The sequence below is a fragment of the Diuraphis noxia genome, unplaced genomic scaffold (assembly GCF_037042655.1).
Source record: "Diuraphis noxia isolate RWA-SAM2 unplaced genomic scaffold, SU_Dnox_SAM2 contig0001, whole genome shotgun sequence".
NCBI classification, from domain to species: Eukaryota; Metazoa; Arthropoda; class Insecta; order Hemiptera; family Aphididae; genus Diuraphis; species Diuraphis noxia.
Window position 1 is genome coordinate 18,697,820 of NW_028301711.1, and position 27,720 is coordinate 18,725,539.

Consider the following 27,720-nt stretch of genomic DNA (forward strand, 5'->3'; position numbering starts at 1 on the left):
GGAAAATTTTCATCAAATTTCGAAAAGCTTATTCCAATACATATATGCATTTGCATATAAATCCGGTCCCTAATTATGACAGTATATTCCTAATTTGGGTATCGTTTCTTGGAATTCTTATCCCATAGTCGTGTCTAACGTCCTGAGGACATGGAACGCCTATCTATCTGTTTCCCTAAATGTTCAGTTAATCCCCCATTGTTACATAATGTTATTTGGTGTCCACGCCCAACTTTTACCTTTAGTAGTCTCTTATTATTTTAATAATCCATGGCCACTCCCTTGGAATTGTTACCCTCTCAGGTGGTGTCTACATAATTATTACCTAGTTGACCGTGAACTAAGCAATGCGGGACGCTTGTCCATAGTAGATGTCACGACATGTAAAAAACCATTGTGTGATGGTTTCATTAAATCCATATGTGACATGTGTCACCTGGTTTCTTTAAACTTATTTGTGACAAGCGGTCATCATCCGAAGACAGTGAAAGGGACATGAAAAAACCACTTGTTTACTCACAAGTCGTGATCGTTTAGTCGTAGTTAACATTTTTTTTACATTCACGATGTACAATATTATATGTATACAATGCCTGGCATACGCTCGCGAGAACGGATGTCCGTGGTACGAAAAAACGTGTGAAAACGCTGCGAAGGGAGGGAACTTGGATTTCTTGATATACGCCAAGAACAGCGATTACTTAAAAAAATAATTTTCTATCCTTACCTTAGACACTCTATAATAAAATATATAATACTGAAATATTACACTTAGTTGGCCAAACACTATTGTATAATGTCTACTATGTCTAGTAGAAACACCTATCTTGTTGTAATATTAACACACCATTAAAATGGACAGACAATCCGAACGAGTAAAGGTAAGTATCAAGTAAGTATCATCAGGTAAATATGTGATATACGATCAAAAATTTATTTTATTTAGAATTAATTTATTAAGAAAATATAAATGAGATTAATAAGACATTACTTTGACGTCGGCGTGGATACGGGGCCACTCGTTGCAGTGTGACCGTAGAGAGGGAATATTGTGTTGATGGCTTGCCACAAGACAGATGATACCATGGTAACAATTGATAGGAGGTATATTGATAATCACGGTTAAAGATCACAGACTTTTATATAAACTAGATAAGTAACTCCAGACATTAGTTGAAGCCGGGTTCTGCCATTTTCTTGGTTGGCAAATAGTATGAAATATTATATATGTATTTATGGTAAAAATTAATTAATGTTGTATTGTATTTTATTATTTCTAGACTTGTTGTTTAAAACAAAATTATTTTATATAGGTCATTTTGTCATTTTTGTTATATTTCACCTATAAAAAAATTTATTATTTTATTTTATTTCTTATACATTTTGTGTATGCCAACCAATGTTTTGCCAACCAGCAAGTACGCTTTTGCGTGACTCGGCCATGGACACATACTTATCTTATCGATAGGGGAGGAAACACAGGGAGTAGGACTATCTGGACTATATAGGAGAGCCCCGATTAGACCCAATTCAGACGTGAGCCACCAGAGTCAGAGCAAGCACCTTCACGCCAGACACCATTCCAATTTAATTATTCGGACTTAGGGTGGTGTCACACTACGACGGTTACACCGCACGGCGAGAACCGTACGGCATTACCGTTCACCAAGAATGCATACTTATTAACGTGTAGTGTCACACTTATACGGTTACACCGTCGATAATCGTCCGACGAGCCTGGAAACCGTTGTGAGTCACGGTTTCACGGAGCTACCGCCACGCTGTCGGTAAATGTAAACACATTGTTTCATATCAGGGTTGTCACACTACAACGGCAACGACGTCCGGTAATGGACTTAAACATATTTTATCCATAGACTAGCCCTCCGTGCTAGCTGAGGGAGACCCCCAGACCACCCTGGGTCGGCGAAACGTGGGTACCAAAGGCGGAAACTGAGTCGTTGGAATTATTAAAGTCAAGGCTTTAGGTAAACGAGAGGATCGCGGGAGCAACGTGAGCTCTTTTTTCGGAGCTTGTTATCATGGTTTTCTTATCATCGTAAGATTTTTATCACTAAACATAATATTAACACAGAATAACCAGAAGGCTCACTTAATGAGAACTCGAAAATTAGTGAAAAATGTTTGGGATATCAGTGTAGCCAGGATTCGAAAACAATTGAAAATTCTCTTTTGCTGCTGAAACTGAATCTACACGATTTTGATGTTATCACTATACATAAATCTTACTCTGCAAATGACTCTTCCAATTTTGGTAAGCTATTAATGCCTCATGATGAATTTTATAATTACATAATTAAATTAGAAGATATATTTGTTGAAAATTTTCCTTCTATTGCTACTAACAATAATATTGGGTCCATAATGAAAGATCTACTTTGTAATGTACGTTTTAGTCATCTTTGTGAATTATTTAACAAACAATTTTTAATAGATTTATTTAAACGTTTTAGGATTTTTACTGCAATTAAATTTTTTAATAGGACCATGTTGTCTGAAACAAACAGAAAAAAAAGAAAATTAGCTATTTTAAAACATTTGTAAAAAAAAAGATAATTTTTCTTTAGGATATTGTTGTTTTAGTATTGTGTATTGATGTATTTATAAAAATTTGTAATTAATGTTTCACCATGACAAAATAAATAATATTTATGTGACTATTAATAGTTAAAATGTTTTATTGCTTACTTGGCGATGTTGTGTTCGAACAGTTATAGTTAAACTTTTTTTTTAGTTTAACTTAAAGTTTAAACATTGTTAATTATTATTATACAATAAAATGATGTACAATATTTATTGTACCAATAAGTTGTAATACGGGACCACATAATATTCTGTGGTTGTACAATTGGTTATTATCTACATACAGGCTACACTGATATCCCAACAGGTGTTGCAAATCTATCCCCCATAAGACCCGTGTTATTCTAAAAGAGTGAGCCTTCTGGTTATTCTGTGATATTAATTCACTAAAATGATATTAATTATTTAATTATAATTTATAAACATTAATATTAATAATTATACGTCTCTTTTCTAGTTTTGGAACTTTGGAAGTTGTTTTCTAGTTTTCATTGTGTTTATAGGTACTTATTATAGGTATTTTTAAGTTTTTCTTAAAATAAAAACTATTAAATATGACGGTAGTTTGTTCAATATGCGATAAAATTTTTTCAAAAAATAGTAATTTAGTTCGTCACATAGCTCGTATTCATTCGGAATCTCGTCCATCAAAGCCATCAACAAATCATTCATTTATTTGCGAACATTGCACTCGGACATTTTCCAGAAAACAGAACCTTAAACGACATATTTTAGTGTTTCATGCACCAACCTTTAATAAGCGTTGTAAGATTGAGTGTATGTATTGTATATCTAATGGTATATCTAAAAAGTTCGTCACTCGTAAACTACTGCAGGAACATTGTTTGAAGGTGCATAATTTAGAATTAAAAGAAGAAATCAAGATATTTTCTTCAAAGTCAGGTTGGAAAAATTGATTTTATACTTTTATAATGCAACTTTCAAACTTGTGTAAGATAACTGTGTTTGAAATTTTATAGAATTCAAGCAATGGCAACTGGATGTTCAACGAAGTACCAAGTGTCGATTTGTTTCTACTCGTGGTGTTAATAAGGTTGCAAATGGTGTGAAAAAGTGGTATCTGAATTGTCACCGTGATGGTTATTTTAACAGAAAGTTTAATTCTTTAAGGAAAATGAAAAGCCAGGGTTCCAATAAAATTAATGCAACTTGTACTGCACAAATGGTTGTATCCGAAAACCTTGACGGTTCCTTTATAGTTAATTATACAAGTACCCACTGTGAGCATGGTTGTAACATAGGCCGTCTCACTTTAACTAAGGAAGAACGAGCTTCTATCGCGGTTGAGTGTAGTTAAAGTATCAATATACTCATTGGTGCAACTAGACATTTGAAGTAGGGGGTGCTTAAGCTCCAGGTTTTTTTGTGACTCGATGGGACCCAACTCCACTATTTGCCTATATTAACCACTAAAACAAAACAAAAACCATAGTGTCTACACAGGACAGTACAAATTGTTTTTAAAAACAGAAACAAAAAAAAAGTCATACTTGATGTGGACCCAGAACAAAAAGTCACTTAAAAATTATTTTTTTTGATTTAATTTTTAATTTTTTTATTAATAATAATATATTATATCAATTTATATGTAATTATTTTTCTACATGATATATAATATATTTTATTTACATTTTTTACTATAATATTAAATCTATACGACGGTCTTTCTTTGAGTATTCGTCTAGTATAATATTGAGGTCTAGATTATTAACAATATCTCTCTCGATGTGCAATACAGAAAGATAACCAAAACGATCTTGTGTCATAGATGTTCTAGTCCAGTTTTTGATACGACGCATGGCTGAAAAAGATCGTTCACACGATGCAGAACTGATAGGTAGTATCAGGGCTACTTTAAGTAAGGAATGAATATTAGGATAGACTTCTTTTGAAATAATGGTTTTTAATTCTTCTAAACCAAAATTTGGTTTTAACTGTATGGCACAGTTGTGTGCTACAGTCATTTCAAAACGTAATGCTTCTTTATCAATAGAAAACAATGCCTAATAAAATAAATTAATAATTACTTACAATTTATTATAGAAATACATCTATAATAAATGTAATAATTGTTTAATACAATAATACATCATTGTATTAAACAATTATTACATTCCATTTATATGTATTTATTAATTGACTTACTTGGTAATGATCAATAAACATCATGCTTTTAGTCATATTTAATTTAATGAAATTACCTATTGAATTTCCAAGTTCCAAACTCTCTTTTGCTCAACTCCTTAACTCAAAGTGGCCTATAATTGCATCCAATACAGCATAATATGCATGAGAACACCAATATTGTTTATAGTTTTCTGTTCTATTCATGTCAACACCTTGATTACAGATGTCATTTCCTCCAGCACCAGTCGTAACAGACACATGAAAACTTTTAAGTTTAATAGATTCTTTTCGTTTTCTTTTTGATGACATAATTACACCTAAACAATTTCAAAATAATAATTCAATAAATACCAAGCATATTCCAAAGTATAATTATGTTTAAAACAATATTATTATATTTGATAACTTTTATTACTGACCAGGTCCAGGTGTATTATGTGAATCATCAATATCATGTTTCAATAAAAACTGTATCACATTATTCCATAAGACATCAAATGATTTTTCATTTCTCATATTTTGAATTGTTTTTATCACAGCATTAATTTCAATAACAGCATTTCCAATTGTTCCTTCTTTTTTTTGCAATTTTTTACTCAATATATCTATTATTCCTAAGATTTCTTCAAAAATGAACAAATATAATACGAATGACATTTTTTTTAACATGTGCAGAAGACCTTTGAACAAAATGTCTTATAGTTATATTATACTCAAGTTATTATAGTCTACATAGTATACTTATATTAATATAAAATACAAAGTAATATATTAAATTATTACCAATTGCTTGAGCCACTTCTTTGTTTGTATCTTCATTTATTTCATTTTGTAAAATATTTACTATTACACCAAAACTATTATGTACTGCTTTACAATTTTTAAGACGACACGACCACCGCGTTTCACATAATCTAGAAATCGATAATGATTTTATTTGCATGGATTTCTGTAAATCTTGTAATAGCTTCTCTTTGCCAGGCTGTGAAAAATGCACATAAACTGCTTCTAGAGTATTAAAAAAGGTATTAGATTCCTGTAAAAGATAATGATTAAATTGATTATAAAAAAGAATGGGTACATATATTATAAATTGTAACGTACATAAAAATGTATTAAATATTATTTAAGTATTTATTATTATTTGTTATGCACCTTAATAGTTCTACAAGTATTTGTTACAACCAAATTCAATTTATGGGCCATACAATGAATGAAAATTGCTTCAGGGTGAGAGTCTCTTATTCTAGTTTGAACACCAGATGTGGATCCTGACATAACGTTTGCACCATCGTATGTTTGTGCCACAAGAGGAATATCAGAAATGCCAAATTTTTTTAGAACAGAGAGAATTTCAATAGAAATATGTTCGGATCCTCTCCCATTTGATACATCATAAAATCCAATAAATCGTTCACATACATTATAGCTATTAGGAATAATGTATCTAACACATATTGATAATTGTTCTGTTTTATAAGATCTAATAGAAAAAAAATTATGAAAATAAAATTATATTAAAATATATTACCTACTAACTTATTTCTAAGTAATAGGAAAAAATATAATCTGTGGTAATAGTGTATTACCTTGCTTCATCACACATAATAGAGTACATTCCACAGTATTTTATTTCACTAATGATAGTATTTATTGTCATATTTGAACAAACTTCAAGTATACTATTTTGAATAATCCAACTTGTATAGTTAATTTTTCTGTTAAAAAAGTCTGAAAACTCTTTATCGTTCATTGCAAATAATGTACAAAGCTCTTTAAAATTTCCTGTAGATAAATAATTTATGATTTACAAGCTATTATACTATAAGTGATAGTAGCGGTACTAAAATGAAAACATATCTTCCTACCAGTATTAGAAACTGTTGATGACTTTTCATCATGACCTCTTAGAGCAAGTCCCTGTTTAGCACAAAAGAGGGTTATATTTATAAGAACTTTCATATACTGTCTATTTTTTAAAATTTCATTTTTTTTAGCAGTTGATAATTGAGTAACTATAGTGCCAGTCAATTTTGAGCTTTTATAGCTATTATACTGGACAGTTGATGTTAAATGTTGAACAGTTTTTGAATGTTTTAACAACTTTTCATTCAACTAAAATAATGAATTAAAAATATAAAAGTAAAAAATATATATACATAGTTTTTATTAATCAACTTATTTTACTTCTGTTGAACATGTTATCGTTATGCATATGATCACTAAATAATAATTATTTTTAATTTATAGAAATAAATATCCAAACAAAAAACATACTTTTCTCCAATTGTTGTATCCAGTTGTAATTAAATTGTCAGTTTTTACATTCTTTGCAAAATGAATACAATTAAAACAAAAAACAGCATCACGAGACACACTATATTCTAACCATTCAAATTCATTATAGTGTTTAGCATTAAAACTTCTATTTTGAGGTCCAAATTTTGTTAGTGGAAATATCTAGAAAAAAAAAATGCTTCAACTTTTTTTTTGTAAAATAAAATAATATAAGACACTTGGTATGTCAAAACAATTTAATATGTCAAACGTCAGTATGTATTAATCAAGAATCGTGTGATTTCTTGTTTTATTCTTATTACAGTTAATTATTATTTATTTCATTTTTACTTACTTGAAGTTTAGGTTGCTTTGGGCCCGAATCAATATCACCCAAATAAACAGACTGTATATTCAAATTTAAAACATTATTTTTTAGTTGAATGTTTTCATCATCATCATTATGTCCATCGTTCTGTTCATGGTTACATATTTTCTTTGCTTTTGATTCATCACTATGAGTTTCGACAGTCTCGTCCAAATTTTTTGTTGATGTATTTTGTTTAATTTTGTTTTTAAAATTAAAGATTGAAAACATGATTAAAATCGATTAATTAACACTCGTAAGTCGTAATAAACATACAATTGACGATGCAATATTGATCAATATATAATTTTTAGCAATACTAATATAACTATATAAGAAACGCCTCTAACACACCACATACGTAATACACTAATACGTAAATGTAGTGTTCTGTGTTACACACTGCACTGTAACCTAAGACCATTAAATTTATTATAAATCTTAGTATCCTAGTAGACTGTGTTGTGTTTTTGTTGTGGCGTATCGGCGTATAGCCCGTATGCCAGACGTCATTATGACGAGAATATTTCCGTCCCTCGGGGAATACCAATACCAGATTATATTAGTATGTTAGGTAGGTACTGATAAATATACTATACAGATATATTATATAGCACAGACTATTTAAAATAACTAGGCCGCTTCGGCATCCTTATTTCCACTAAATTAAAATCAACACATCCGATAATTCAACATTATAAATAACAAAATGTTATATTATAAAAATTATTATTGTGTTATAACTTATAATTATTGTAATTCGATAAATTTTTAACTTTTTTTTCAAATTTTTAAACTATTTTTTAGGGGGTGCTAATTTTGAGTTAGGGGGTGCTAAGGACCCAAAGCACCCCCCCTAGTTGCGCCAATGAATATACTGTAGATTTTTTTCTCGTAGTCACTCAATCTAGGACTCTATATTTATTCTAAAAGTGTACACATTGTCTAGAGGCAACCGCTAGATAACTATATATTGTGTTGTGTACATTTCTAGACTACTTAATAGAGATTCCTAGCTAAAGTAACTTGTTGCGTTCCAAGTTGTTAATATATCACTATTTTTTTTATTTACTTTAAACAAATATTGTTATAGTTCACAATATAATATTCAACTATTAATCTTCAATAATACAAATAACAGACATCAAAGGCGTATCTCTACTTCATAGCTTGATTGTTTCTGTGACCCCTCTAAATTCTGATTGCTGTACTCTGTGTCTCCATTCTTATTGTTCTATAATATATTCATAATTCATATGTCTTAATGCTGGATTTCACGACAAACTCTATGAGAAAAAAATCTACAGTGTATTTGGACTTTAGAAAACCTATCAGAAGGAAGAATCATATGTTTTATGACTTATCTTTTTTGAATTCACATTGAAATCCAATTTTATTTCTCGAATCTCACATATGTCATTACTTATTTGTAGGTAGGTAACCAATAACTATTAATTATTTTTAATACAGGGTGATTCTTTTATCAAACAACACTCATTATTTCAAAAACTATTGAATTTTTTCAGCTTTTTTTTAAAAAAAATTTCAGATCCATCTTGTTCTAGAACTATATATTTTTTAAATATTTTCACCCTTATATTTATCAGGTAAATCATTATCAACTTTTGATTTTCAAATGACAACCTATACTTAAAATTTCATAAATTAAAAAAGCTATTTTTTCAATGAATTTTCACGTTTAAATTTTCATTTTTCGTTAATTCGTTTTCAAGATATAGCCTCCCAAATTTGGGTGGTGTTTGTGTGTTATAGGTGTATGTTAGGTGGTATTTACACACAACACTAAGGGAGTGTTGTTTGATAAAATAATCACCCTGTATACTCTAATCAGAACATACAGACTATAATTACCCAACCTCATATTTTTTGCCCTGGTATAGAATTAAATCCGGGCCCCTCTTAAATAACAATATTAATTTTGAAACATTTTTCTAGTATATGTATATTGAAGTAATTATTTGCATCAACACCGGATTTCAGTTCCATGGATCCTTCTAATCCCTCCCTTATAGGGGCCCTGGTTCTAAACAACAATCATTGTCCACAACAAAAATAATTATTATTAATGAGTTATTTTATAAGTTCTATTTGCTGAAAAAAAATGTTATATTCTAAAACTATTGAAATTATTTATTTAACTCTTGCCCATATATGTTCACAACTAAATAACTTAAATAAGTTAGATAAGTCAAATAAATAAATTATTCTTAATAAGCTTGAATTATATTTTTTTAACTTAATCATGAATAGGTAACAGATTTTATTATGTATGTATAAAGTTAATATTTAGTAAATCTCAACTTACACATTATATCAATACAAATATTAAAAATAACTTTGATTTAATTATACCATTAATTAATCACTCTAAATTTGGGGGGCATATTTCAATAATAAAAGGAATTTCTTTACTTTGTAAATATGTAATTAGAGTCACAATGTAATAAACTCTTTTAAGCTTTAAAATATTATACTCTTGATTTTTTTGTTGAGGATATAATATATGCACTATTTTACAACATATTATATTTGAATTTTTGATTCTAAGCCCCAAAGATAATAGTGATAATACTATAATCAAATCATAACAGAACATTTAAAAAACAGTTAAAATAATATATCTGGTATCTGGTATTTCAATCTTTTTTCATATTTCATTAGAAACAAAAATATACTAGGTATATGACAGCAGTTTTATGATCATAATATATAATTTATTTTTAATAAATGAGTGTTAAAGGTTGAATTCTTTTACTTTTAAGCCTTCAGGGTAAAAAAAAATAAACCCTTTTTGAATAAAAAGGATCTGGTAACCCTACCTATACTATAACAGTTATATTGTAAAATGTTTATTGTACATGGTACACTTGTTACTTGAATGGTAAACAAAAGAGTGGAATTTTTTATGTATTGATATTTCAAACAAATTCTACTGTCAGAAAAGTGACTACTTAATTATATTAAAGTGCAATATGTAATTTTATCATTATAGGAAAAGTAAAGGAAGGCGTTCCTTTTGATACGATTCTTGATCAAATTCGAGATTCGATCAATGATTTATATGTAGACAATGCATTGGTATGTTTAGAAAAACGAGACATTTGGAATATACAACGAGATTTCCAGTTACACAAAGGCCGTCAACATTCAAATGATTTCATCAGTGTTAAATTATGGGTTGAAAAAGTTCAATGTTTAAATGAGAAGAACCCTGTTCTTTATTACAAAGAACAAGGCCAAGAAAAAATTGAACATTCAGTAAATAAATTACAAGAAGATAGTAACATTATGTTGGTTATAGCAAATGAATTTCAATTAAGTATGTTGGAAAAGTTTGGTAATGAAATTATATGTATAGATTCAACTCATGGAACAAATATGTATGATTTTCATTTAACTACTCTTCTTGTAGTAGATGAGTTTGGGAATGGAATTCCAACAGCATTTTGTATATCCTGTATATGTGAAAGATACTGCTACTTGGATTACTTTTTTTGAAAAACTACGTGATCGCAGTATTTTCCTCCAGCCAAAAGTTTTTATGTCCGATATTGATGACTCGTTTTATAATGCATGGAAGACTGTCATGAAATCTGCTGAGAAGAGATTGTTGTGTACGTGGCACGTTGATAAAGCTTGGAGAACAAACCTTCAAGAGAAAATTAAAATACAAGAGAAGAGAGCCATGGTTTATAAAGGACTACGAGTCTTATTACAAGCAGGGACGTCATTTCAGGTTTTTTTTCGGGTGTGCGAAGTTTCAAGCAGGCCATTTTGAAATTTCACCAGGCCATATAAAAATAGATATACATACGTATATGTATATTATCATGCATTCAATTATTTCCATACATTATAGACCGGTTATTACAATTTGATTTTAATCATATAAATAATTGTGCATTCGAGGCTGGTGCATTATGTTAGGCTTCAGCAAGGCGCAGGCTAATTGTAACATTCTAAAAGTAAGGGGTGCAACCGCACACCCTGCCACCCCCCAAATGACGCCCCTGATTACAAGAGACAAACGTCTAAAAATTTGTTCAACTTGTGGAAGGTTTTTTAGTAGATACTTATAGTGATGATGATACTAAAGAATTTGCTTCATATTTTGACAACTTCTATGTGAAACGTGTTAGTGAATGGGCTTATTGCTACAGAAAATCTAGCTTTATAAATACAAACATGTATTTAGAAAGCTTTCATAAGGTTTTCAAATATTATTATTTAGAAGGTCGGAAAAATAAACGTCTTGACATGTATTGATTCACTTTTAAAACTAATCCGGGACCAATATTTTAAAAGGGTAAGGAAATTATGCAAAAGTAAGCCTTCTAAAATTCAGGAAGCAATTTTACTAAGTCATCGCAAGGCAATGAATGAAGTAGTGACAAAATTAACTCAAGTATCTGATAGGGTTTGGTTTATCACATCTTTTACTAATGCACACATTAATTATGAAGTGGTAAAAATCATAGATGAGAAGGAAGCCTGCCCTGATAGTGACAATTGTTTCTCTACTTGTATTCCATGTAAGATTTGTATTCATACATATTCATGTGAATGTGTTGACTATATTATTAAAAATAATATTTGTAAACATATACATTTCTGTGTACGAACAAGAATGAAGCCAGATTTTGTTATGCACAATAATTCTGTAGAAGTAAATATAGACAACATTGCCAAGTTAGAGCACTTAATTACACCTGTCAATCATTCACCTTCAAATGATAAACTATCCACAATTAAATTAAAAGTAGAAGCCTTCCTTGGTTACTTATCAAAAGGGACTCTAGTGGATGCAGATTTCACTGATGAAAAGTTACGTCCCTGGTCCAGAAACCATAATAAAATGCTAGAAGATATTGATTCTAAAAAGCAGGGTTTGAAACAAAATATTAGCCTTGAAGCTATCAAGGAACCGGGAAACAAAAAAATTACGAAACAGGTACGATTTTATTCAACAAAGAAAAACCGCCGTCCTGTAACTACATTAAACATGTCTCTTCCTTCATCAAATGAAAAGATTAATATTGTGCAAGGACTCTTGCACGCCAGTGAGAATATAGAGAATATTCATACCAATTTTGACCATAAGTACATATAATTAATGTTTCAAGTACTTTTTATTTGCTTATTTGTTTTATTTTCAAGTAACCTTTATTTTAAACAAGTATAGTTACCTATTTGTTAAGTTTTTCATTTACTAATTCTATGTATTAATAGAACTACCTAGTAGATATTACGTATTTTTTAAGTTTTTGTTTTATTTTCATGTTAAAAATTATATTCAAGTATAAAAGTTATACATTTTCTATTTTGTAATTTTAACAATTTATTATATTTAGCCCACACGTTTGGCTTCAAGAATTATATTTAAAAAAAAAAAAATAATAGCTTATAATAAGTTGATTAAATTTGATCCTAAAGTTTTTCCTAGCTATCAGGTAAATAGTAAATTATTAAATGTTGGTGGTAATGTGGCGATTATTTTCTGACCTCAACAATAAACAAGAAACCTACAAGATCTTACCTACTAACTACCTAACCTAGTTGATGATGCTATTGATATTCTATTAAGATAGAACTAAATAAGTCAATAGATGGAAACAGTGGCGCCCACAGGTAAGAACATTATCTGTGTTTGTACGTTGGTTTTTACGATAATTCAATTTTTAAGTGAGTTATGAGCATTTTTAATGTACTACCATCAAATTTCATAATAGGTCAATTCACTGTAATTTTTGAACTAAAGGAGCTGTTTATAATTAAAAATAATTAATATCATTTTAGTGAAATTAATATTATGTTTAGTGATAAAAATCTTACGATGATAAGAAAACCATGATAACAAGCTCCGAAAAAAGAGCTCACGTTGCTCCCGCGATCCTCTCGTGTAGGGAGGTACTCGTTGGTCTAAACTCAAAAGTCGTGGGAGGTGATAAGGATTTCTGATAAGTCATGCCAGTCATGGAGGTATCGTTTCCAAGACGGCAACGTTCGAAATTCGAGTTTCATGGTCCACAAGATCACAAATCTCTCATGTCCCTAGACAGAATAGCATCGATAATCTATATACGGCCCAGTCTTGTCCTTTTATCAAAGTATAAACGCAAAGCGTAAATATTTTTGAGTGTCTAGCAAGTCAGTCACGTCAAAGTACAAATCGATAAACGTTCCACTTGAATATATTTTTATACCATGAACAAATCGTTTTTTATTTAAAAAAAAAAATGTTTAATTAATAATTATTGTACATATTATACCCTCGGGGCCTCGGCAACATGGGCCATTGGGCTTAAAGTGAAATAATTAATTATAATATATTGAGGTATTGTACATTTATATTTGTCAGTATTATACAAATTTAAAAATTTAAAATAATTCAATGATTCACAATTTAAACAGCAAATAATATTTATTTGATAAAAATTATTAGTATATAGTGATAATGACGTGATGATAAGAAATTGGTACTACTTTAACAATGGTATATCTGCCTTCTGGAGCATAGGTATATTTTCTATAATTATATCTTCTTCAAAATACTGCAGTACTGAGTAGTAATTATTAATTTTAAAAAAATAGGTTAGGTTGGGTCGTTAGGTGCTGTTTATAGTAGCAACTACGTAGCGTAGAGCCGTAGACTCGTAGTAGCTTTCTAGTTTTTTCTAGTTCTTTTATATAACTATTCAAATTTATTTAACCTGTCTGTATCCTAAAATGAGCATGTTTGACACCGAAATGTTCATTAATGAAATTGAAAAACATGAATGCATTTGGAAAACGGATGCTAAAGAGTATTCCAATAGGAATGTTAAGGCTGCAGCGTGGAATGAGATTGGTGAGACCGTGTACGATGACTGGAAGGAGCTCAACTATGATGAACAAAGAATTAAAAGTGAGTCACTCTGTAGATTTTATGCCCACTCTCAGTTTTTCAGTTTTGCTATAGCTAAATTAATACCAATTAACTATTAAGATTTAAGATTGAATAAAAACATATAATATTACATACATTGCTATAATTTAATAATTTATACCTTATGAATTATGATATTATATCTATCATACATTTTTTATTCTGTTTTATTTTGTACTCATTTTAGTAGGTACTTAATATTATTTATTGATTATCAATATTAATGATTAGGTGAAGATTTAAAGAAAAAATGGATTAACATAGAGACAATTGGACGGTTTTCGGGAAAAGGGGCATTAGTCAAAAATAGCTACTTTTCAACGTACATGTCCCCAACCCCACCCATTTTGAATTTTGAAATTTTTTTCAAGTCAACATTTAGCAGTCAATTAGCAAAAATTTGCAAGACTGTTTCCACAATCCATTAACTTAATCATAAAACAAAAAAAACTATGGGTGGGAGATAACTATGGGAGACATATGTCCCCAGCCCCACCCATAGTTTTTTTTTTGTTTTATGATTAAGTTAATGGCTTGCAAATTGTGGAAACAGTCTTGCAAATTTTTGCTTATTGACTGCTAAATGTTGACTTGAAAAAAATTTCAAATTTCAAAATGGGTGGGGTTGGGGACATGTACGTTACTTTTCAGGAGAAGCATAAAACTTAATAAAATCAAATATTCATTATCTTTTTTTATTCTGTTTTCATATTTCTTATTGTTATATTTTTATGGATTTTTTAAAGTATTTGAAAAAATTAAAATAATGTTTTACCTTTTGTTTGATGACTTATGACTATCTGCATGGAAAAATGACTGTAAAATGACTTATGCCCTTTTTCCTATTTTGACTTGTTACCATTTGCTATTTAAAACAACTTCAATTATAACTTATGCTGTTTATCTTGTTTTGACTTGTGACTATTTGCTATTCAAAATACTATAATATAACTGGATTTTCACTGTTTTTATAACTAAAGAAAGTTACTTTACTATCCTTTAATACAAATTAATTAAAATGTTGTTGAGTTATTAATTTATTAATTTCCTAATATTTTCTTCTTATTTTTTCACAATGGATACTTCCATATTCAATAAAAAACACAATATATGTGATAGTATTGTAACACATAAAATATATTTTTTCCTTTATATTTCATTATAAAACTAACCTTTTAAACAACTTAAAAAAAGAAAAACAATGTAACACTAGTAATAATATATAACATAAAATAAATTTTTCCTTAGTATTTTATTTAAGTATAAAATTAACATTTTAAACAATTTATAAAAAGAAAAACAATGTATAACATAAAATAAATTTGTTTTCCATTTAATTAAAAATAATTATTAACTTTTCAAACAATTAAAAAAAATTACAGTATTATCAGTCTTCATCATCTGAAATAATAGGATCATTCATGCCTGTTTTTGTTTTTAAATTGATATAATATTGGTGAAATACTTCCGGTATCAATGGTAATAGTGACAGAAGATCTTTTTTTTTTCAGTGGTTATTGGTAACTCTTCACTATAAGTATTAGGTAAAATAGTACTATTTTTTACCTTTTTACGACTCAAATCAAGACTTAAAAAATCTTCTTCTTCTGTTAAGGAGTTTTTATAATACACTGTGTTAAGTTTTCCTTTTATATACCTTAGCCATTTGGTCTCTTGAAAGACAAATTTATCACCTACTGTATTTAGTTTTGACATTTTGTATTTAATTTTTAAGAGGCTGCTAAAATCAAAGAAGTTACTTTGATGCATATCTATTACTTCAAATTTTTTCCTCCAGCCCATCGCATCATATGTGTCCAGTCATTTGGATGGTTTATTGAACCAGAGTATCTTTTTCTTGCTTTTTCAATCCTAGCATGATCAGAGTCACACTCCATCCTAGTATGCCCTGGAACCATAAACTTGTGATCTATGGTCTTAACTGAATTATCTTGTTCCAAGTACCAGAGACACATGGCCATAAAAATACTATTTTTGTTTTGGCCAGAGCAACAGTCACTGTACATTACAACGTGCTCTATATCTGGAGAGATTTTTTTCAAAAAATTAAAAACACAAGAACTAATATCACTGGCACCTCTTTTTGCAATTGGTTCACTCCAGATATAACAATATGATGCTGAAGAAGATATGATATTGTGAACTGTAAGGTTGTATGTCCACAACTGACGTTTGTAAAACACTACAGAAGACTCTAAATTTGGTGTTGGAAGACACTGTTGAAGGTCGAACGCTAAAACACATTTTTTGTCTTTTGTTGTACATACTGAATCATTTCTTTTTGATTCGTATGCTTGTTCAGCTTGATTTTGGTGTTTGGTCTGTTCAGATATGAGTTCAGTTTTCTGATCAGCAGTTATATGGATATTTGAAAGTTGCATATGAATCCTATCACAAAGTGCACACGTATCTTTCTTTGGATTTTTGGCTTTAAGTCCAGAGGCTTTAAAATATTTTTCGTATATAGTACGACTAACAGGAGTTTCAACAGATTTCTTATATTCGTCATATGCAGCTTGTAAAGTAAAAAATGGTGGTAGATATTTTTTACTAGTTTCCTTTCGGCAGTAATGACTCTCATAGGTAGGGAGACTTTTTAAATGATCTTTAACAAGCATTATTTCTTTATAACTTATTTTATTTGCTGGTGCTGATTTGCCTCTTTTATCTGGTGATGTATTGCTAACTGGAGAGTTTAATTTTTGTGCACAGACATTACGTACAAATTTTGTTGTTTCTCCAAAAATTTTAAGAAAACACATTTTGCAAACCGATACTAAGTTACCATGTTTTGGAACATAATAATGGTATGTTTTTTCCTTATTTTTTTGCTTCTCGGGGGTCAATCTACGTTTTGTTGTTGTTGTTTTTTCAGTAAATTGTATCAACCCAGAAATATAAGTTACTCTTCTAGTAAAACATTTCATTGACCAATACAATTTAAACAAATTTTCACGCAATTCAGTATCAATTTTAGTATTACATTTCGCTCTACAGTTTTTTAATGGCTCTGGCTTTGACAACTTTACCTTTTTGGTAATATATTCTAACCCACTATTTCTATTAAGTTTTCGGTATTTTCTCAACTCATTTGTTTCTCCTTTAACACTAATTTTAATCTTTCTCTTATTTGGAATTAATGCATCAAATTCATCGTCAAAAGTATCATGTTCGTTATCTGCTACTAAAATATTTTCTGGAGTACCTGGAATTACACTTAATGTCTTGATTGAACTTTCCCAATTTTCATTTGGACATTTATCACTTTCTATCTGGTTAAGACAATTATACTCATAATTGGTTCTAACCTAGTTTTGTATCTACAAAATATTTTATTACATGATTTAAAAACAATCAAATAGTTAAATATTTTAAGAAAACAATAAAAAATATTTTTTAATTATTTAAATAATAATTGATGTATTGAATAATAAGATTGATGTTTTAAGTTTTTAGTGTATGTACAATCTACTGGTATTAAAATACCTATTCAATAGCTATACAATTGTCAGTTAGTATGTTAAAATTATTTTAAAATTGAAAACATTAATTAATTTGTACTAAAAAGTGTAAATATTTTACAATCAGATAATTACATAACTTAAAGTTCTAATAGATTAATATTTGCATTGCATAATGGGTATGAAACATCTTTTAAAAAATATCATAATCATAATATTTCTAGAAGGTATATTTAAAAAAAAAATTATTATTTGTGGAATAGTGGGCAAAATATTTATTTCTAAAGTGTAAAAAATATATTAACAATGTAAAACTGTATTATAAAGGGACATTTTTATATTATTATCCTTGTTAAATAAATTTGTAGTAGATGTTTATATACCTACTTATTTTGTGGTTATTATTCTTACCTCATCCACGCTTTCTTTAGTTGCAGAGCATAGAATCCTACCATCATCTGCATTGGTAGTTGTATTTATTTCATTATCAAATACAATTTCAAAATCTACACCATCAAGGCTTAAAACATTATTTTATTTCATTTTCTTCGACATTTTTAGATTTACAGCTATCAATAATCTAAAACAAAATTCATAAGGTTATAAGGGTAGTGAGTGTAAAAATAAAATAATAATGTAACTTACATCATGTGTTTGAACACTTTGAACTTCAGCAGTTTCATTACCTACCATAAAATAGATTATGGTTACTTTCTTTTACCCATTCCTAATTTGTAATATATTTTCATAATAAAACTTTTGAATACATACCTAATACCTATGAATAATAGTATTTTATAATCTAAATATGTTTACCTGTATATGATGGTGATGGGAATGAATCCTGTAAAGGTTTAGAACTAAATCTTTCAAATAATAATTTTCTTTTAACCTTTTCATTTTTAGGTTTCTCAATTTGTTTTTTTTTCTATGTCAATAAAGAAGATTAATTTTAATAGTATTTAATATATAATAATTACTATAATATATTATTACATTAATGTATAAATATTTTTCCTACTTTTTATCTATCTATTTATACATACCTATATATTTATTTAACATGATATGATATGATATACATAATATAAATAAAAAATAAGTAATAACCAATTGTAATTTTATTTAACTACCCACACCAAAATTATTATTATTTTTATATACATTTTAAGTATAGGTAATTATTATAATAATTACAATAAATCATGATTCAAATGTTTAAATATTCTTGAACAATTTAATTTGTACATGTAATATTAATTTATAAATAGTGATTATTATTAAAATAAGAACTTACCTTTTGCTAATAACAAGAGTAAGTTAGTACGTTTGGACATTTTTAACTTATATCAAAATTTTAATACTAGAAATATCACAAAAACTGACTAGTGCCCTTTAGAATTTGATAATGTTGAAGTTTGTATTATGAGTATTATGACAACCGACTTGTGACCATACACATATAACGAATATTGACTAGTGCCCAACAGCATTTGTCAATTATGTGATAACTAATAGGCATATCAAAATAACAGTGGTACCATTCGATCGGGCGTAAAATTTCCTACAAAATAGATGTATAATTTGAAAAAGTCAAAATTTGACTTGTGCCCCTTTTCCCGAAAACCGTCCAATTACACACGGTTTTTAAATGAAACCCGTAAAACTAAATCTGGAACTGAAGCCAAGTCAGTCCAAAAATATACGTATGCTGACATTTTGTCATTTTTAGCACCAGTGATAAAGAAAAGAAAGTAAGTGAATTCTACAAAATGTACATTTATATTATACATATTGTATTATACTTTTATTTTTGATAATCACAAGTGTACAATCAAATAATACTTTTTTACATTTAATTTTTTGCAGTTTCTTACAATACTTCTCCAACTGGGTTGGACACATTGTATCATGCCTCTGGAAGGCAACGAATAGTCAAAATTTGTAGTAAACTCCATATTTAAGGATTAATGTAATAGACTGAGAGTTACCTAATTGTTTGAATGTAAAATAAGAGTTTGGTAAAAAAGTTGAATGAAGTTGAATTTTTAAACAAGTCCTGTAGTTGTAGTATTATGGCTGTGTTTGTAGTGAATATTATATTTTAAAATTTAAATATTAGTAGGATAAATTGTTATGGACAGAGATGAATGTCTGACATATTGAGTGTTTGAGTTTAATATCATATTATATTTACATAACATATTAGTATAATAAATTTAACCTTAGGAAAAACTAGAGTGATATAAGTTTACTTCGTAAAAAAATAATAGATCAATATTGGAAATGCCTACTACAACACAATCAATTTAAATTTTCACTTTATTGTTCATTTTGTAAATACATATTTCAGTAGAGCAAGCTCAATTATAGCAACAACACCAATTATTTACAATTATTGATAGTTAATGTTAAATTTAAATTTTTTAATTGTAATATCAAGTTAATGTATTTTACAAGTAATAATCAAATAAATAAATAAATATTATATAAATTATTGTTATATTTTAATTTCTTTTTTTACATATATTTTTTTATGAAAACTACTAAACTTGACCAAAAATTTTGTTGTAGTACTACAAAGTACAAATGTCATAATTTGTGAAAATTAAATCTAAAATTCAAAATAAATGAATAGATAATAATATAAAATTCAGAGAATAGGTAAAAAAGCTCCTTTATATTATAAGTTATAGTCTTATTCTGAAAATAAAGAAAAATGTTTATTGTTAGAACTGTTAGAAGTGAATAAGTAAATGTGAGTGCAGTTTATATACAGATTAATATTCATAGTAAATGGAGGAAAAAACTTAAATGTAAGATTAGATAGACTTAGATAGTAAAGAAGAATTTTATTATGACTACTTTTTTAGATAAGTATAATTTATATATATATAATTTATTTATATATATTATTTTAACATTGTAATATCTTATTAGTATGTATTGCTGTATATATACTGTATTATTTTATAGGACATCTGGTAATGTATAAAGCGTTCAACAAGATGATGAAAATTGTGAGCATCTCATCAATCAAGTTGAAGATCAGGTTGATAATGATATATCTATCAGTCAACCTTCTACATCTCAGCCTAAAAAAAAAAAGAAAGAAAATGTGACTCCTTTCCAAAATTCTTTGCTATATGCCTTAAACAATCCTCCAACTACAGTAGTCATAGAAGATGATTCTGATAAACAATTCCTGCTTTCATTTTTGCCAGGTATTAAACGATTTACAGAAGATCAAAAGATGGAATTTCAATTTCAATTCCATCAGTTGTACAGAAACTTTATAAGAAGTATTGCAGCAGTACCTCAGGCTACTCATATTTATACTAATTATTCTAATTCCACTAATATTACTAACACTCCATATCAAATGCAACAACAATATTTTTCTCAAAACATTCCAGCTCGACCCCAACAGTATACCGGTCAACAAGATAATTATCAAACCTCAACACCACAACCTTCATCATCAACACATATTAATCAACAACCATATCCACCTCCAGTACATACGCCTTCGTTCTCGTCCTTCCCACGTTTACCACCTGCATTTATATCTCCTCAACCTAATCAGTCAGCTCCATATTCATCTGTGCCAATAACTCTGCAAGATAATTTTTATAACAACGATGACACAGTTGATAGTATTTAACTTTTATTGAATACATATTATTATTAATTGGTTTTAAAGTGTAAAATAATGATATAACTATTTAAAAGGAACAGATTTATTTTTTAAATTTTAACTTTATCCTATTTTAATGCAAGGTACTAGGTATATATTTTGATAAGCCTCAAAAAAAGATTTACCCATGTACAAATTGTATTGTGTTATGTTGTGTATTTTAAAAATTAAATAAAAAGATACATTAAACTATTTAAACAGTGTTTATTGAATATAATATAAGTATAATATATAAATATAAAACAGATTTATTTTCAAACCTCTATTTGAAATTAAATAAAAGTAAATAATAGTACTTCAGATAAAATAATATCAACAAGCGGCATGACTGTGTTACCTTAATTTATAAAAGAAATAAAAATGTATGTAAATGTTAATAAAAAAGTTGTATTAATATTATTAATATTATAAAATATTATATAAAAATAATTGATATTTTTTTTTTACAAGTAGCGTTGTTGAAAATGAATGGATCCAGAGTTGACAAAATAATCAGCAAAATATTCACTTACTATAATTCCTTCTTGTCGAGCTCCTGCAGTTCCATTCATCTGAAATTCGTCCAAATTATTGGAAAGCGTATCTTCAAATTTATACCCGTCCCGTCTTCGAACGAAATTATGAAGTACACAACAAGCCTTAATAATATCATCAGTAAATTCTGGCTGTACTAAAATGGCTGTGTGAAGTACTCTCCACTTGTTAGCTAATATTCCGAAGGCGCACTCAACAAGTCTCCTGGCCCTGGATAGTCTATAATTAAAAGTCCTTCTTTTCTCAGTTAGTCCGCGGTCTGGGAATGGTCTTAGCAAATTTTTACGAAGCCCAAACGCTTCATCAGCCACAAAAACAAACGGTTGAGGAGTGTCAGTTGTGTTAGGAAGGCAAACTGGTGTAGGGAGGTCTAACTCTACAGAATATAATTTTAGGCCGAATGGGCTCTCTTTGAAAACTGTAGAATCTCCTTCTCTTCCGTAGGCACCAACGTCAATGACAACAAAACAATATTCAGAATCCACCACAGCCATAAGTAAAATAGAAAAAAAAATTTTATAATTATAATATATTGAACCTGCGTTATGTGGATTTATACACCTTATATGCTTGCCGTCGATAGCACCAAGACAATTGGGAAAATTAGTTTTCAAATAAAATTTTTCAGCTATATCAAGCCACTTGTTTGAAGTTGGAGTAGCCATTTCTTGTGGTTGTAAGATGTTCCATATTATTTGACAAGTGTCCCGAACAATCATAGTTATTGTACTTGGACCCAAGTAAAATTCATATTGCAATGAAACAAATGTGGAGCCGGTGGATAAATATCTAAGTACGGGTATAATAATAATAAATAAATAATAAGTAGGTGTGAGAAAAATTTTGTTTTATCCGATAATTAATTAATTAGAAAAACAAACCTAAGAGTAACAGTCAGCCTTTCTTCGGCGGAAATTGGAGTGCGAAATGTAGTGATTTGTTTACGATCCTCGAAGTTTCATTAACAACTCGTCAAACGATGTTATACTAATTCGGTAGTACTCAAAAAATTTCTCTGGGTACATCCTTACTTTGGAGTAAAAATCAAAAAATCGGCCACTATCTTCTCTGTCGACAGTAAACAGATGAATCCAAAATCTGCGTTTATTCCTGGGCGGGTTTAATAAGCCGAATGCTTCTGCCACAGCTATAACTTTCAAAGTGTGTTGGCGATCCATTCTTGAAAAATTATATTTTCATTGAAATTTATATGCAATTTTACAACGCTGTATTAAAAAATTACTTACCTTAATATTTTATAATAATAACTACCTATACTTTAAATAATATTATAAAATATTTTAATTTCCAACACAAGCTGAACACTACACAAGTTACTTCAATAAAAGCACAGTCTATACTGACTGAGTACTGGCTGGAAAGTGAATGTTAAAAAGTTTTTTTTCTTTCTTTTGATGGGTAAAACCGTGGTAGTGTGACACTAGTATATTTCAGACGGTTTGATATCGACGGTTTAGCCGTGCGGCGTAACCGTCGTAGTGTGACACCACCCTTAGATATTTTCAATTAAATCATTTTGTGCAGTAAAAGTGTTTTATTTACATAGTAATCAAATAAATATCTAATAATTAATCACAAATTAAGTTGTTATACTTATTACACTCAATCCATCTACCTCAACACCAGTCGTTTGTCCTCCTGTATGCTGGGACGCTACAATTCAAAATAATTTTTTAGGTATCTTATAGGTATTTTAGGTTTTATGATCATTAGAGCCAACAAACACCAGAAAGTTAAAAAAAATTAATACATTCATATATGAAAATTAATTTTATTATATTTATGTTTATAAATATCATCTTATACTGATCGACTTACCATCATCAACAACTGGTTCAGCTGGGATAACCACTCTACTAGGTCCTGGCGCACACTCATCATCATCATCACTGGTCGATGATGAATAAATGCCAAGAGCTTTAATTAAGAAACAAAATGGTTTTAATTATTTAGTTATTACGATTTACACGCATATAGTATATTACCATCTAATTTTTTTATGGTTCTTTCAGCCTTCTCAATTTTTGTTTGAGCTGCCGGTGAATAATTGCTACTGAACTTCAGATTACTTTTACTTTGTGGTATGATTTTACTAGGTATTAACGTTTTCACACCTACAGATACCACATATTAATTTTGCTGTTGTTAAATTAAAAAAAAAAAATACATAAAATAAACTCCTGATTATAAATTAAAACTTACGTCTGTATTTAGCATCATCTATTTATTATTTAGTTATTAAGACTAACGCGCATATATTATATCACCATCTAATTTTTCGATATTTTGTTCTGCAACCACAAGTAGCTGTTTAACTTGCTGTGCAGTATCCACATCATCATCATTGTCATTACCATCATCATCTGCTGCTGCTGATGCTCGGTGTACTACTATAAGTTAAGCAAAATAAATATTAAAATTGTCAAATATAATACAATTATATTGAGAATTGAATGCAGTATTTACATATTTTTTTAATTGCAATGTATATTATATGTACGAAAAATTGGTATAATTATAAATGATAATGAACTGTTAAACTTACGCTTGTCATCAACTTTAACACCATCATCATCACTGGATGCGTTGCATAATTTAAAATCACGTCTTCAACCACTGTATAAAATAAAAAATAAAATGTTATAGATATTAAATAAATCACAATAATCACCATCAGTTAAAAATAAAATATATATATTATTCAATTACATTACATTGTACTGAAAAACTTACAGTCTTCCATAGCATCTGCGACTTCAGTGCATGATGGACACATACAATTTACATTATTCTCATCAAAATAATCGATGCTGTAACAAGTAGTAATCTCAGATGACTTTTCAATAGCTCTTGTGGTTTTTAAACATAACGTAGTTTTATCGACAACAAACCACTCTGTATTGTATGTACATCTGTGGTTTACATATGCGATCGGGGCCAGCGGCCAGCAATATAATATGTGTGGTATATTCTTTTTTTACTAGAGGTAATAATTGAAAAATCATTGATACCTATGAAATTGAAAAAAAAAACAAATAGTTAAAAAAAAATTAACATAATATGTTTATATTTGAAAGTTACCTTTGATTATGTAGTTTTCCGGCATTGTGAAATAACGGCCAGACCATAGGCGTAATCTGGGGGGGTCAAGGGTGGGCAACTGCCCCCCAGATATTTCATTGAGGGGGCAATAGTGTCATTTTGCCCCCCCCTGTCATAAGTTTAATTAAAATTTTTATTTGGGGCAAAATTTTCCAAAAGAGTTAAAAATGATAAGGAATTAAGCCACGAATTATACTAGTGATCCAGCAGTGACGCCAATGTAAGAAAAAAAATTGTAAATTACTTATGCCCGCATTGCAAAGACCTAACCTAGGTCTATGCCGCATTGCCACAGTAAACAGAGTAAGTGGTAACCGCCGTAAAACGCTCTTATCATTTTTCAGACAGTGCTTATCATTGTTTTTGTTATTTGTTATTGTGTTTGTGTTTCACAAACTTCTACACCAGTGATGGTAACATGTAGGGAATTTCCCTAAATGCAGGGAAATTTCTTAAATAATTGATCGACAGGGAATGAAGGGAAGTTTTTTAACAAATGCCAGAAAATAGGGAAATTTTTACAACATGATATCTCTTATAATTATTTGTCTACGTAATAATTAATTAAACCCATCACAGACTTTGGTCTAACCAAAATACCATGTTTTATATTTTGATTTATCGATTATTCTGTTGACTTTTATCATTTTATGATAATAGAATATCTGTACATGATATAAGATTATACAATATATTATTATAATTTAAAACCATTGACTATAAATAGAATAAATGTAAATCTTCAATGATAATATAAGAAATATTAGCCTATGACCAACCACCAACGTTAGTCGTGGATCGCGTTGTTGAATATCGATAGTCAATGTCCGACGTTTTAATGAATTAAATTTTAAGTAGTTTTGAATGAGTGAATATAATTAATATTATATACATAAATATAATAGTGTATACAGTGTAATTGGTAGTCGTTTTACTATAATGGAGAAATTAAGTGATGATGAACTAGATATTCATTCTAAAAAATCCATAACACCAAAAAAAAACGTTCTATTCGTAATGAGCTTTCAAAACCTGAAAAAAAAGAGCTGTTCATCAACAATTATTTCGGTCTGAATGGTTACAACTTAATGAATTTAAAAACTGGTTACAAAGCGACCCTAAGGATGCCACTAAGTGCAGATGTGTTGCGTGTAACGTAAGTCTTCGATGTGGAAAGAGTGAACTGGACAAACATAGTATGGGTATTAAACACCAATCAAATTTAAAAAGCCTACGAGGAACATTGTCTTTAACTTCTATGGTGAGAAAAATTGACGAGAAGTCTGAAAAATTAAACAATGAAGTCAATAATGTTAAATCAGCAGAAATAAAATTGAGTACGTTTTTTGCCAATCATAATGTTCCTTTTCAAACGGTTGACTCCCTTGTACCTCTTTTAAAAGAAATATTTCATGACTCAAATATTGCTAAAAATATACAGCTACATAGAAAAAAATACACAAACATAGTCAAACATATAATAGCACCTTTATAGAAATTGAAGATACTGTAAAAATTATTCAAAAACATCCATTTTCGGTGTTAGTGGATGAAAGTACAGATATCAGTACTCATAAATTTTTATGCGTTTTGGTACGTTTTGTACATCCAGATGACGGATCTATTCATACAAAATTATTGGAACTTGTGGCGGTAGATGCCCAAGACTGTAGTGCTGCAAAAATATATGGTGAATTTAAACAATGTATGGTGTCAAAAAAAATACCCATTTCTAATATTATTGGCATCGCTTGTGATGGCGCTAATGTTATGATTGGTAAGTACAACTCATTTGTTTCCCATCTTAAAGCAGATGCTCAAATTTAATTGTTTTACAATGTATATGTCATTCTGCTGCATTAATAGCTAATAAAGCAACAAAACAATTACCGAGATCTCCTGAAGATATTATTAGGTCTGTATATTTGTATGTTTCTGGTAGCGCTAAACGCACATCTATTTTACATGACATTCAAGAATATTTTCATGAACAAAAAACAAAAATCTTAAAACTGGCTGATACCAGATGGCTAGCATTACACCAATGTGTAGTTCGGCTTTTAGAATGTTGGTCAAGTTTAATTAAATACTTTCAACTTGCCGTAGTCGAAGATCATTTAAAAAGTGCAGAAAATATATTAGATAATTTAAACAACTCAATAGTAAAAGGATATTTTTGGTTTTTAAAAAATTCATTGGAATATTTCAACTCTTTCAATGCAATGTTTCAAACTAGAAAAATTATTATACATGAAATGTATGGACATTCAATATGTTTATTAAAGACTTTATGCCAAAATTTTTTAAAACCAAAACTTCTTACTGATGATTTATTCTTATACCGATCGGTATACGTACGAACAATTAGTATACGCAATACGCTGTTCTCTGAATACATTCAATACGTAGGCCGTAGCGCTACAGTCAACACTCATCAGTCACGTTCACGGCTCACGTATATTTTTTTTGATATTTAACTTTAATACCACAGTGTTTATACTTTTATTATAAAATGTCACGTGAAAGTGTTTTTGTTAAACAC

At 29.0% G+C, this 27,720-nt stretch overlaps 2 protein-coding genes and 2 pseudogenes across 2 annotated transcripts; all 4 read right to left on the minus strand.

Annotated features, from left to right (window-relative positions):
• Window positions 1-4,225: 4,225 nt before the first annotated feature.
• LOC149060154 (zinc finger MYM-type protein 1-like) lies at window positions 4,226-5,268 on the minus strand (annotated as a pseudogene).
• A 186-nt stretch (window positions 5,269-5,454) lies between these two features.
• Window positions 5,455-6,714, minus strand: LOC107170235 (zinc finger MYM-type protein 1-like). Its single transcript, XM_089227967.1, has 5 exons — window positions 6,621-6,714; window positions 6,342-6,537; window positions 5,908-6,235; window positions 5,536-5,788; window positions 5,455-5,480 (listed from the first exon to the last, which is right to left on the minus strand). Exons 1-5 carry the CDS (start codon window positions 6,712-6,714, stop codon window positions 5,455-5,457), a joined length of 897 nt encoding a protein of 298 aa, XP_089084093.1.
• Window positions 6,715-6,996: 282 nt separating this feature from the next.
• Window positions 6,997-7,627, minus strand: LOC149060155 (uncharacterized). Its single transcript, XM_089216182.1, has 2 exons — window positions 7,385-7,627; window positions 6,997-7,212 (listed from the first exon to the last, which is right to left on the minus strand). The coding sequence occupies exons 1-2, from the start codon at window positions 7,625-7,627 to the stop codon at window positions 6,997-6,999; spliced, it is 459 nt and encodes a 152-aa protein (XP_089072308.1).
• Window positions 7,628-15,815: 8,188 nt separating this feature from the next.
• On the minus strand, window positions 15,816-19,161 carry LOC149060156 (uncharacterized; annotated as a pseudogene).
• Between the last annotated feature and the right edge of the window lie 8,559 nt (window positions 19,162-27,720).